General features: G+C 43.8%; 1 protein-coding gene across 3 annotated transcripts in view; it reads left to right on the forward strand.

Moving 5' to 3' along the window:
• The window catches only part of grin2da (glutamate receptor, ionotropic, N-methyl D-aspartate 2D, a), a 492,433-nt gene that overhangs the window by 216,181 nt on the left and 263,991 nt on the right, over positions 1-12,261 (forward strand). For all 3 annotated transcript variants that reach the window (XM_079570853.1, XM_079570852.1, XM_079570854.1), the window contains one exon: positions 8,135-8,272. In XM_079570853.1, coding sequence (XP_079426979.1) covers positions 8,135-8,272 — 138 coding nt within the window. The remainder of the gene's footprint in view (positions 1-8,134; positions 8,273-12,261) is intronic.

The raw sequence follows: 12,261 nt of genomic DNA on the forward strand, positions 1-12,261 counted from the left end.
ATCAGGCTGACAGCGCCATCTGCAGCCCGACTTCTTCAGAATTGTGCCCCCGGTGTGGGAAAGGTTTTTAGTAGAAAGGTGATTACTGAATAGACTGCTACTACAAGCAGAAAAAAAGAGCCAAGAACTGTTGAAATCAGCTAACCGGACACGTCACAACAACACATGACAACCTCTGAGGAAGGCCACAATTGTACCTGTAACTGTCAGGTACAAAACATGCAGGTCTGGCTGTAAGAACATAATAGGATCATTACTAGAATGAGCCCAGTGGTGTAGTCTACGTGATACGCAGGTATACGCCGTATAACCACTACAAAGCCTGCAGGATTACCGTAAAACCACTTCAAATTGGGCAAATATACGTATCACTCATTTGCTAATTTTTTCACTTCTGTCCATTTAGAGATCAGCACAAACAAGCTATTCCCTCCCCTGAAAATGAGAGAGGAGCCCGGCATCTCATGCCTTCTCTTTCTCTGCCTCTGCCTCTACCTGACGCTGACACGCACCGTTCGCTGCTGCGCAAGTGCGTAATGTCAGGGTCAGTTCATCGTCTCCCGTCATAGACACTTTCCCTGTTCCTCCCCCGGGCCCGCCCTGAGAGTCCACGATGTCGGCCCATTTATGCACATCTCTCTTTCCCTCTGCAGCGGCTCGTGAGAGCGGCTTTGGGCAAAGGCAGTGACAGGTGTGGGCTGGTAACAATCAATCTGTGTTTAACTACAAAGTGCTGAAGTCCGTGGGAAAGACTGCGCAAAGTGTGCGTTTTTCTCTCAGGCACTCCGGATACTGGAGCTATCACTGAAGGCTTAAAGGAGCAGGCCACCGTTTTTACATGTGCGCTGCTTCATGGACAATGTTTTGAATGAAGACGAGCACGTGGCTCAGTCAGCGCTTGGGGGTGAGGTGCATCCACTTTTCAGTCTCTTTAAAGGAACAGGCCACTGTTTTTCCAAACTGAGATATGTTCTTGCCTGAGCTTAGACGAGTTGATACGTACCTGTCTGGTCTTTGTGCCCGTGGAAGAGCGTGGTAGCTTTTAACTTCACCCCGTTTGGAGCTATAGGAATATACCCCCCCCCCCCCCGACTGAGCCACACACTCTCGTCTTCATTCAAAACATTGTCCACGAAGCAGCGCACGTGCTGGCGTTTATGCCGGACATCAGCTGATTTGATCAGTGTGAGGGGTTGGTCATAACTAACTGGGATTTATTCATTTAGCAGCAGTTTTAATTTTGATTTCTGTCCCACAGCCTCATTTATAGCCTGTGAATTACAGGTACAATCCTATAAGTCTATTGCTGTATTGATGTGACGCACAAATTGACTGAAAGGACTTTATTTCTTCAGTGATATAATTGGCCATCCCCCCGCCTGCAAAAAAATACATACTAGAAAAGTGGAGACTATACCACTTAATGAACCTAATTGGATAACTGATAAAACATTTGTGTGCTTGCGATCCAAAGCCATCTATTGATAATAGGAAATTACTGTCAGAAACTCAACTGGCTCCCTGCTCTTTCTATTGATTTGAGGAAAAATTGGCGAGCGGATAGATGTGGTTCTGTTTTTGCTCTTGGACTGAGCGCTTGTCACGGTGTAAAGCATTTGTTTTAACACTAGACCCTCCTTCTTCCCCAAGTCCTGTCACTGTCCCTCATTTACATATCAAATACTTCCCTCGTGAGGAATGAAGTGTCAGACCCGCTTAGCTTCACTCGCTCGCTCCGGATTGCCGCTACAAGAAAACAAGCCATCGCCGCGACCCAAAATCACCACCTCTCTCTCCGCACGTCTCGGTAAACGAATGAAAACTTCAAGCGCTCAGCCCCAATTTATTACCGTCACTGACATCTGAGCCCAGCCACCCCTTGTGTTTTATTAGGAGTGAGCGATGTAATGTAGAAAGATGTTTTGGAGGACAGAAACATTGTACCACTTGGCGTGGAATATAGGGTGCAGTAAAAATGATGAAGAAATTAAGTGGCACTGGCAGGAGCCGACGCCGTCCGTCGATGGGGATTTGCTTCGTTTAGCGCTAAGGCGATAAATGTTGGGACGTTGATGACACGGATTGAAAACGACGCCGTGATTGTGCCAAGGAATAAACGTTGTCTATTTGCTCGGAGAGATTACAACATCGGATTGTTCATTTTCATTGCTATATTTAATTCTTCGGCAGACAAGACACACGAGCTCGAAGTGGTGGAGGATAAAGCAGTAAAGCATGGAGCTGGTCTTAAGATGAAGTATGTGAGAGGGAGGGGGGGCGATATTCCACCTGGTGCAACAACAGCTTTGCTCAAGATGATGTTGGGATCTTGCGTAAACAGTGGTGCTCCAGTGCTTTCGCCGGTCACCTGAGGGGGTGGCTTAGGAAAAAAGGGGGTCGGCTGCTTGCATCTTAAAAGCTTGGGCGCAGATGGGTCGTCCAAATGAACAGTGACCCAAAGCAAACTGCCAAACTGGTTACTAAGTGGCTTAAAGGGATATTTCAGGATTTTTTAGGATTTCTTTTTTTTTGTAATTCATGCAGTTCTTATATTTGAAGAGTTTCGTGGCGCTAGGCTTGTGCAGGGCTAGCGCGTTTCTATGGTATCAGCTAGCCTGCATTAAAAACAGTCTGACCCGCTCCACAGTGCACCTGAAGCAAATCACTTATAACTAACTATATAAATGTCTTTGTCGATAGAATAATTTTTGGAATGTAACTGACCTTGCATCACATGAATGATCGCATTTTGAGGGACTATTTTCTAGCAGATCACTCCGCCGCTGCGTAGCTTGTACAACCACGAAGCTGATGCTGCAAAATGGTAAAAATTACTCTTTATATTGTTAGTCTGGTGTTATAAGTGATTTGCCTCAGGTGCACTGTGGAGCGGGTCAGACTGTTTTTAATGCAGGCTAGCTGATACCATAGAAATGCACTAGCCTTGCCTTAGCCTAGCGCCACGAAACTCTTGAATTACAAAAAAAATATCTCCAGAAATCAGCAACATGGGGCAAAATGAGGCCCTATGTCAAAAATCCTGAAATATCCCTTTAAGGAAAACAAAGTCCTCACAAAGTCCTGATCTCAATCCAGTTGAAAATGTGTCGGCAGAGCTGAAAAGGCATAGGCATGCAAGGTGGCTACACCTTGTTACACCAGTTCTGTTTGGAGGAATGGACCAAAATTCCTGCCAACTGTTGTGAGAAGTTTGTGAAAGGAAATCCAAAAATGTTTGACCCAAAATATACAGTTTAAAGGCAATGCTACCAAATATTAATGAAATATATGGACTCAACCTATATAGAGCTTTTCTACCTTTATCTGGCCCAAAGTGCTTTACAGTAAGGAACTAAGAATATTCTACTTTGCCTAAAAAAGTAAAGGTTAACTCTGGTTTCATGTCAGACAGTGAGGAAAAAAATGCAAAAGTGTCTTTTTATAAAGCGTATATAAACAACAGGTTCCCGCTTTATTTGTTTTTTCACTCCAGACGAGTCACCCCCTGCTGCCAAACATTTCATTTCATTTCTGTTCATTTATTTTATATCATTTCTTTTCCTCATTTCCACTTTGAGCCTTTCATTGTCTGTTTACTTAATTGAAAAAGGAGCACAAAGAAGACAAATCCTATAATTCACGTCCCTTTCTCCAAACACCAGAACAAGAACACACAGGATGGTCTGATGTGCAATTTACTAAATATTCACATCAAATCACACAGACTCGGGTAGCAACGTTTTCACAACAAAATCAATATTACATTTAAATTCATTCTTGTAGTTAAGAATGAATGACTCAATCCTTGTGAATTTGAACTGTATTTCAAATTGATTGCGGAGTGAAGGAGTTTTTTATTTCATCAAAGTTCAAGGCATTTCATTTCGTTTGTGAGGTCTTAAGGCGAGGTCAAAGTATTGCATTCACACACAGTGGTCGATTTTTAAAATAGTTTTCATCTTAGTTTTCATTTCAGAGTATTGTTGAGTTTTGTTGCTCGCGAGGCGGAGATATCCCGGAGGTAGCTTCCACGTTGCTTCGCAGAGTTTGCCTTCACACAGGGTTTCATTCCCAAATATTGACATATTTACGGAAGAGCAGATAAATGTTCTCATGTGCACTCGATACAAAATGTCAGGGCTGGGTTTCTCAAAATTAGGCTTTTGCACATGCAGAGAAAAAGCCACTATAGTAGCTCCTTATTACTCGTTTTTGCATTTATTTATTTTTTATTACGAAACTAGACACTCTAATACACCATGTGTGGTTTTGGTAGCTTTGTGATGAACAGAACTGAAATAAATGACCATCGAAAACTTGTGAAAAGTCACAATCTGGACCTTTCATATTGTGTTTCTTTTCTTTCTTTTTTTACTCCCAGGGGTGTGGTGTTGCGTAGCGAACAGCTGTAAACCCGACACTTCTCTCTCGCTCTCTGGAAACAGTTGAGATTTTAGCGTTCTCTGAGTTTTTAAATGGTTACAATCGGTCCAAAGACGGCTGAGAAACATCCTGTTTAAGTCTTCAATCCGAGAACCAGGCTGTTTCAATGCACACACCATAAAAAGCTATCCATAATTACAACAATGTTGTCCTTGAAAATTGACTTGAAACTGAGATATTTAGGCATTTGCCTCTCCACATAACGTTAGTGTCCGTCCGGAGAGGAGAGAGGACTTAATCAGAAAGGAGAGTGTCATAAAACACGCAATGTTTTATGAAACAAAAAGTCTGAAAAAAAAATCTGTGATTTTTATTAAAACTAGCCTCCGTTTAGCTTAGGATTTCTCAGGAACCGAGGGACGTAGAATTAAACTGTTTTCACCTACGGAGAGCTTAGTCTCCTCTTTCAAATGAGTATGCAGTATAGTATGTGTCCAAAGCTATAACACAGAATACACTGTGGTGCTACAAATATCATGACAGTTGGTCTGAATCGTTGGCACTCTACAGCGAAATCCCCAGCACTCAATGTGTTAACAATATTCATAATATATTAATATATAATTCCCAATCTGATTAATTCAGATTTAAAGTAATCTTCAGCAAAAATTTCAAATTTAATATGTCTACATTAATTTTTTCCCCCCCGTTCACCTGCAGTGTCTCACCTCAATGTAACATAAGTTCATGTTTTTCTAATTCTTTTTTCTATCACAGTTTGATGGATTTCTGCTTGTGGTACAATTGAGAGTTTTACATAGGGGACAGATTTAGTTATTCTAGTCACATTCTTTCTCCCAGTATGTAAAACTTTGGCAAAGCTTGACTCTAACTCAAACTTGCCATATTCACTTGAAATGAGGGCAGAATTACTAACTCTTTCCCGGTTTTATAAGTTATATCTGAAACTACGATGATGAGACTTCCAAAAGTATTGTTAAAAGTCTGAATAAAACATGACATGAAGCTGCAGAGTTTCTTTGGCCTTTCCGTCCCGAACCAGCCTGAACCCGCTCTCGTTAGTGATTGCGTTGATCGCGGCGGCTCCGGGCGCAGACCTCGCCCTTATCTGCCGTCTGAGAGAGGCTTAACTTGTACCGGCCTCGATCGCAGTCGCAGCAGGACTTAAAGCAGATCCTATCTCCCTCAACTATCGATTTCTGAGCGGGAAAAGAAGAAAGTCCCGGTCTTTAAAAGAGTCGGACCTTTGTTTCATGACTTCATTGGGGATGTGACATGGGGGAAGATAAAGATTAAGGAACCGTCTGCGAAAGGCATCGAGCGAAAGGAGACGGGGACATCACTGACTCCATTTGGTTTTCCAGTTTCACAGCTGCAGAACGTTGCTCTTTCAGATTAGATTAGATTTAGATTTTATTATTACAGATTGGCATGGCAGGAAAGAACAGATGTTTGACCTGAAATGTGTCAATCACAATATAAAACAGTAAGAAACAATCAAGATCTATAAAACAATGTAAAAGCTTGAGGGATAAATTTTTAATGTTGCTCTTCTTGGCTGCAAATTGTCTTTGACGTGTGAGCTGCTCCCCAGTGAGGCCTGCGTAATAAAGGCGTGCAGAGGAGAGGAGCTGTCCTTTATCGATGTTCTGAAGGGTGTGCAGTGCGGCCTCGGCCCGTCACTCACTCAGTTTTGGGGGGGACGAGAATGGGATGCCAATGATCCTGCAACACCTTTTTGCCCTAGTGAGAGAAGGTGGTGACTCTGCTGTCTGTTTGACCGCTGACTTCAGATGGGGGAGGGCATGGGAAGTTAGGCTCTGTTAGTCTGGCACTGAGAAGCATGCCCTTTGTCATTGCCACATTGACTGGCATTAAAAAACTCCTGACCCATGTGGAAGTTTAAAATATGACCAAAAACTCCCAGAGAGTAGCGGATCGTGTCCAGAGCCAGAGCAACAATCAGAAGAGCACAAAACATGCTTCGTTCAGAGCTCTTCCCATGTCTCTCACAAACTGTTAAGCATTAAAGGAATAGGCCACCGTTTTTACATACTGACATATGTTCTTACCTTAGCTTTGACGAGTTCTTTAGGACCTGTCTGGTCTTCACCCGTGCCTTCAGTCACGTAAACACAGCGCAGACGGCGTTAGCATTTAGCCTCTCCCTCTCTCCACTATAGCTCCAAAACAGGTCAAGATAGAAGCTACCAAGCTCTTCCACGTTTTGCCTATTTAAATATGGTTACGTGAAGTGTTCCACTACAAAGTATAATTACGCAAAATTAAACAATGTGGATTTTCTAAGCGGATAAAAAGGGGGACTATATTGTAAGGCGTAATAATACAAGGAGTAGTTCGAAATCCGCACAGTAATCTTCACTTTACTGCGCAGTAATCTTCACTTTACTGTGCGGATGCCAAACTACTCCTGGTATTATTACGCTTTACAATATAGTTCCCCCTTTTATCCGCTTAGAAAATCCACATTGTTTAATTTTGTGACTGAAGGCACGGGTGAAGATCAGACAGGTCCTAAAGAACTCGTCAAAGCTAAGGTAAGAACATATCTCAGTATGTAAAAACGGTGGCCTATTCCTTTAAGGAAGTCACAGAGATTCACACCAAATTATATAGTTGTTACAGCCCTGTAGATGTTGTCAAAACAAATAGAAAACATTAATTCTCAGGCAGCTGAGATGCTGTCCTTGGGTCTCATAACAAATTGTACATATTTTAGTGTCTGGGGTCAATTTAACCTTAGCATTGTTAAACAAGGTTATAAACAGAATAACTGAAATATTATCTCCACGCCCCACTCATCCACAGAGTCCATCAGGAGCTCAGTCAGTGTGAGGTCATCTGCGTACTTCACTGGAAAAACAGAGGAAGGAAGACTTGACAATAACACTAACAAAAAGTAGAGGTGACAAAATCTCTCCCTGGGGGACACCTGCAGGAACAGCATAGGGTGATGAAAAACAGGTGCCTCTGTAGCTCTCCACTCCCCATGGCCATTTTGTATGAGTGAATGAACATCTTTACGTAGCTTTCCACCACCGAGTATGGAGTGAATGTACAATTGTCTCATGTAAAGCGCTTTGTGACCATGTCTGTGAAAGGCGCTATATAAATAAAGATCTTCTTCTTCTTCTTCTTTACACAGTAGATTCGAACGACTAATACTTATACGCATTATCCTGTTCTTTGTTTGCACATTTTCCTGACTATGTACCTGATTGTTTCTACTGTTGAGAGCTGATATGTAATGTGTGCACCGTCCAAAATAAGTAAATGAATAAATATAATCAGTGCACTACATAACTGGACATGCATTTGATTGCAATGTGGACATTATTTTAGGTTCCAGTACCATCTGAGTCCTTTGTGAGAGCAGATTATGTTAATGTAGACGGGATAATGGAGTTGTAACATGTACAGATACTTGACATTCCATTCAAATACTTATAGAATTTAAAGGCACTTCACTTTCTAATCAACTGTGATGCAACCAATGGTCATAATGTATTTCTTAAGGGTGACTATGCCCCATAGCTGATAAAACTTCACCCACATCTGGACTTTGACTTCATTTTATTATTCATCCCGAGTCATCCACAGAATACTACGAGGACCTGGTCTTGTAGGATCCAGTCACTGCACTTCAGATCACATTATCGTCAGTCCCTTTCCTTCGCCTCTCCCTCTGACTCCTGCGTTTCCTTCCCAGGGCCTGGTGTTTGAAGAGGACCGCCCCCCGCCTCCGAACCGCGCCCCCCTGGCCCCCATGCTGGAGTTCGTCTCTGCTCAGACCGGGATCCCCGTGGTGGCAGTGGGGGGAGGTGCCAGCCTGGGACGAGAGCCACAGGTAAAGAGTGATTTAAATGTGTTATGAATGTCCAGTATGAGACTTTGGGTCACTGCATTCAGACTAGCTTTACACAGAGTTATATGAGAACGTTTAATGTGACATGAGAGGAGAAGATGTTCAGCTTTTGGGTCACTTTAAGGCGAGACACTGCAGGTGAATAGGGAATCTCACTGAACTTCAGCAGTTTTGTATAGAGGAATGTTCCAAGATGCACATGCTGCAGTGAATGTCTCAGGTCTTTCTTGTTGTCCAGCCCCTGAGGCAACGAAACTCCTACTCCAGACTTCACAGTGGGGATAGGGTTTTGATGATGGTGCTGCTCCATTTTTCCTTCTCACATGACGTTGTGTGTTCCTCCCAAACTACTGTATTCAACTTTGGGTCCATCAGTCCTCTGAATATGTTTCCAGTAGTGCTGTGGAACATGTAGGTGCTCTTTCCCGAACCATACTTGAATATGTGTTTGAAATGTAAGAAATTCCACACGGTGTACTCACTTTTTCCTCCCACTGTACGGTCATTGTAATGCATTGTGGATATTTCGATCCAAACCGCGACTCATGGACAATGTCTCACCGTGATTTCGGCTTCTTCTTCCTCCAAGGACAACAACAACAGCAGCAGCAGATCTTGCACCACATGCGCCAGACATAGACACCACATACAAATACTTCCTGTTTTCAGTAGACCAAGGCCCCTTCCGAAACGAGCAGATTAGTAAGAGGTCATTAGCCAAACCGGATGTGTGTCAGCGTCCGTGATAAGAAGCATCCAAATTGGGCTGTCAGATAGGAAGGAGTTTGGAAAAGGAGCCTCGATGCTAACTATCTTAGCCACTTTAACATAGGGACCTCTGGTGCTAACTAACTGTGATTAGGAGCTTTGTGCCATCCCATAAGCCACCGTGCCAAACCCACCACCCCCCTCGGCCCCACCCTCAGTGATTCATGCGCAACCACTGTTGATTGACAGGTCATTTAATAATAAAAAGAAAAAATAACAAAAAACGATTCTACACAAGCCAATTTAGTAGAAACTTCATTCACATGGCTAATTTGCTACTGTAGCTTTATGAAACAGCTGTTGCAAGGGTGTAACATTCGGTAAAATATTGGGGGGGTTGAGTTAAAATAATGCTAAAGGGAAATGTGAAGGATCATTTGGATTTTTCTAGATGCTAGATGCAAGTTAGTCATTTTATGCTCACTACTGCCACCTCAGGTCATACGTGTAACTGCAGCTTCTATATTAAGCTCGTGCATGACGGCACTTCGAACCGAATAAACACCTTTTTGAGTGACAGTGCAGGATTTATGAGGCAGTTGTGGTGAACAGGTCTGAGCTCATTCTACACATTAGGACACGGCTGGAACATGTAGGGGGAGGAAAACACTTAGTTTTAACATTTTTAAACTCTGTATAGTCCCTCCTTTTAAATGTCTTTGTTTGGACACTATGTTGTTGTTGGACACTATACAGTAGGTGGTGACATGCGCTTTTGTTTGGCCTGCACTCCACCAATAACTTTAAAGAAGAACAGCTGTTGGTGATGTTGCTTCCCCTTCCCCTGGGTAAGGACGGTTCAATTGGGCAAATAGCTCTGAAGCTCTAGTTCACAAACTGCATAGGGATCTAACAGTCGACCCCATGAAAGGTTAAGGATCAGTTGCTAGTGTTAGTGCTTAGAGGCTACAATTTGATGGTTTCTGGAGCAGCCCAAGATTCCTCACAGATTGAACATGCGCAGAACACATATTGATGTTCCTGATGGGGATATTCTATGTGTTTACATGAGCAAATAGTCGGGTTAGAAAAGGAGTAACCCAGGGGTCATATTTGGGTTTTAAAAAACGAAATATGAGCATATTCTGTTTTACTAGCTGAGACCCGGCCTTCGGCCGGGCCTCGCTAGTGTGCACATTTGATAGTCAGAGATTATGAGTTATTACAAAGAAATGTCCAACCCGTCACACAGGTCAGCTGTAGACCAGTGGTTCCCAACCCATTCCAAAAACTATGGCCACTACAAATGTTTAAAATAATTAATGCTAAAAATAATTTCAAACAAACTGCAATTTGAGTGTTTGATGCACCCGTACTCCTTTCTTATAAACTACAACGACAATATGTTCGCTAAAAGGGAATAGAATTCAAGAGACAGTGGAATAATTATGGATAAATATGAGGGGTTCAGCTCTAACGGGTCGGGTCACGGTGCAGGACCCGTGGGTTGGTGCATCACGGTAGTGTACAATGTAAAAAAAAATAAGTTGGTTTAGAAATGAAATAGCCTAATGATCGTTGTTAGACAGTATTTATAACCTTACAATAAAATTGGCAATGCATTCAAAGCTGCTTTAGAATAAAATGTACCACTGGGCTCACAATACGTGAAAGCAAATGACACACATCGCCCGGTTTCGATGCGCGCGCGCACACATACGCGCGCGCACACGCGCGCACATGCACGCACGCGCACGCACGCGCGCACGCACGCACACACCGCCCTGTTTTGATACACGCGCGCACACATACACGCACCGACGCACACACAAACGCGCGCACACGCGCACACACACACAGCGCCCGTTTGGATGCGCGCACACGCACGGCAGTCAGATCTCGCGCACTCGCGTTGTTGTGACGGCGGGTTGTCCTCGGACAGCAGCACCGCGGTCCATATGGACCCGTGGTCAATGGCCGCGGGCGGCGGGACCGCAACGTGGGGGCCGGCACCACGCACAAACTCACTACTGTCGCCAGGCTTCCTGATGTTCCCAAACGGTCTCCCATCCCAGTCCTAACCAGGCCCTTCCCTGCTTAGCTTCGGAGGAACGGTCTCCCATCCCAGTTCTAACCAGGCCCTTCCCTGCTTAGCTTCGGAGGAACGGTCTCCAGGCCCTTCCCTGCTTAGCTTCGGAGGAACGGTCTCCCATCCCAGTTCTAACCAGGCCCTTCCCTGCTTAGCTTCGGAGGAACGGTCTCCCATCCCAGTTCTAACCAGGCCCGTCCCTGCTTAGCTTCAAAGTCGGTATGGGAAATAAACATGGCGGCGCCCAGGCGGCGGCCATTGAGATAGCGTTTTCTATAATAGATGCCAGTGTTTGCATAGTCATGTGGAACCGGGTTATTGCTAATATCCCTATGAAAGAGTTACTGACTGAATGTAAACTCCAGACAAAATACAAAAACATATTTCTAAGGGGAGATTTGGACGACTGTGTCAACGTGTGCAGCTTATGAGGAGCTGTATAGGACATCATGCAGAAAATGGGAATACTAAGTGAATTAAAACAGATTCAATTAAAATTATGCAAAACAAATGATTTTCAGGCAAACCCGCATGAACACAAACCGAACCCGCGCTCTCACTTTCTACTAATCCCCACTGATTTTCATAAAACAATTACACCTAAACCAGAATCATTCAGCTCTGATGGCGTCTCCGGGACCCGCTTTCCATTTCTCTTTCGACGTGTTTTGGCAAATCTCTCTTTGATTCAATCAGCGTGTTCAAAAAGGCCCGGTCCTCCGAGGTTCAGGCGAAACCTGCGCAACAACAACACGAGCGTTTGAATCGTTTGTAAAAAGCCAGGAGTAATCAGCTCCTAATGACCCGTGGGAGCGAGTGACGCATGTTTCAGTCTTCTGCAAACATCAAACCAGCCCGGGCCGCCGCCGCCATTTTCCCAGCTCAGCGCTCTGGAAATGAAACAAAAATAAAAGTATAAATTTTACTTAAGGCTCCGGTGATTTGTGCCCAGTTTGTTTTGGAGAGAAGAGCCGTCCCCAAAATCATACGCTTTAATTCAAAAGTGTGACCCAGTTGCGGCAGCGAAGTCTGATGACAAGTGAAGGCAACACGGTGCATTCAGGCGCTCAGCTCGGGTGATTAGGAAAACCCAGGCTTAATGGGAAAAATACTGTCTGTGCAATTCTAATCTGGCTGTTTCTGTGAAAGTGATACAAGGATCATCATCAGGAAA

This window comes from Gobius niger, assembly GCF_951799975.1.
Source record: "Gobius niger genome assembly, chromosome: 14".
Taxonomy (NCBI): domain Eukaryota; kingdom Metazoa; phylum Chordata; class Actinopteri; order Gobiiformes; family Gobiidae; genus Gobius; species Gobius niger.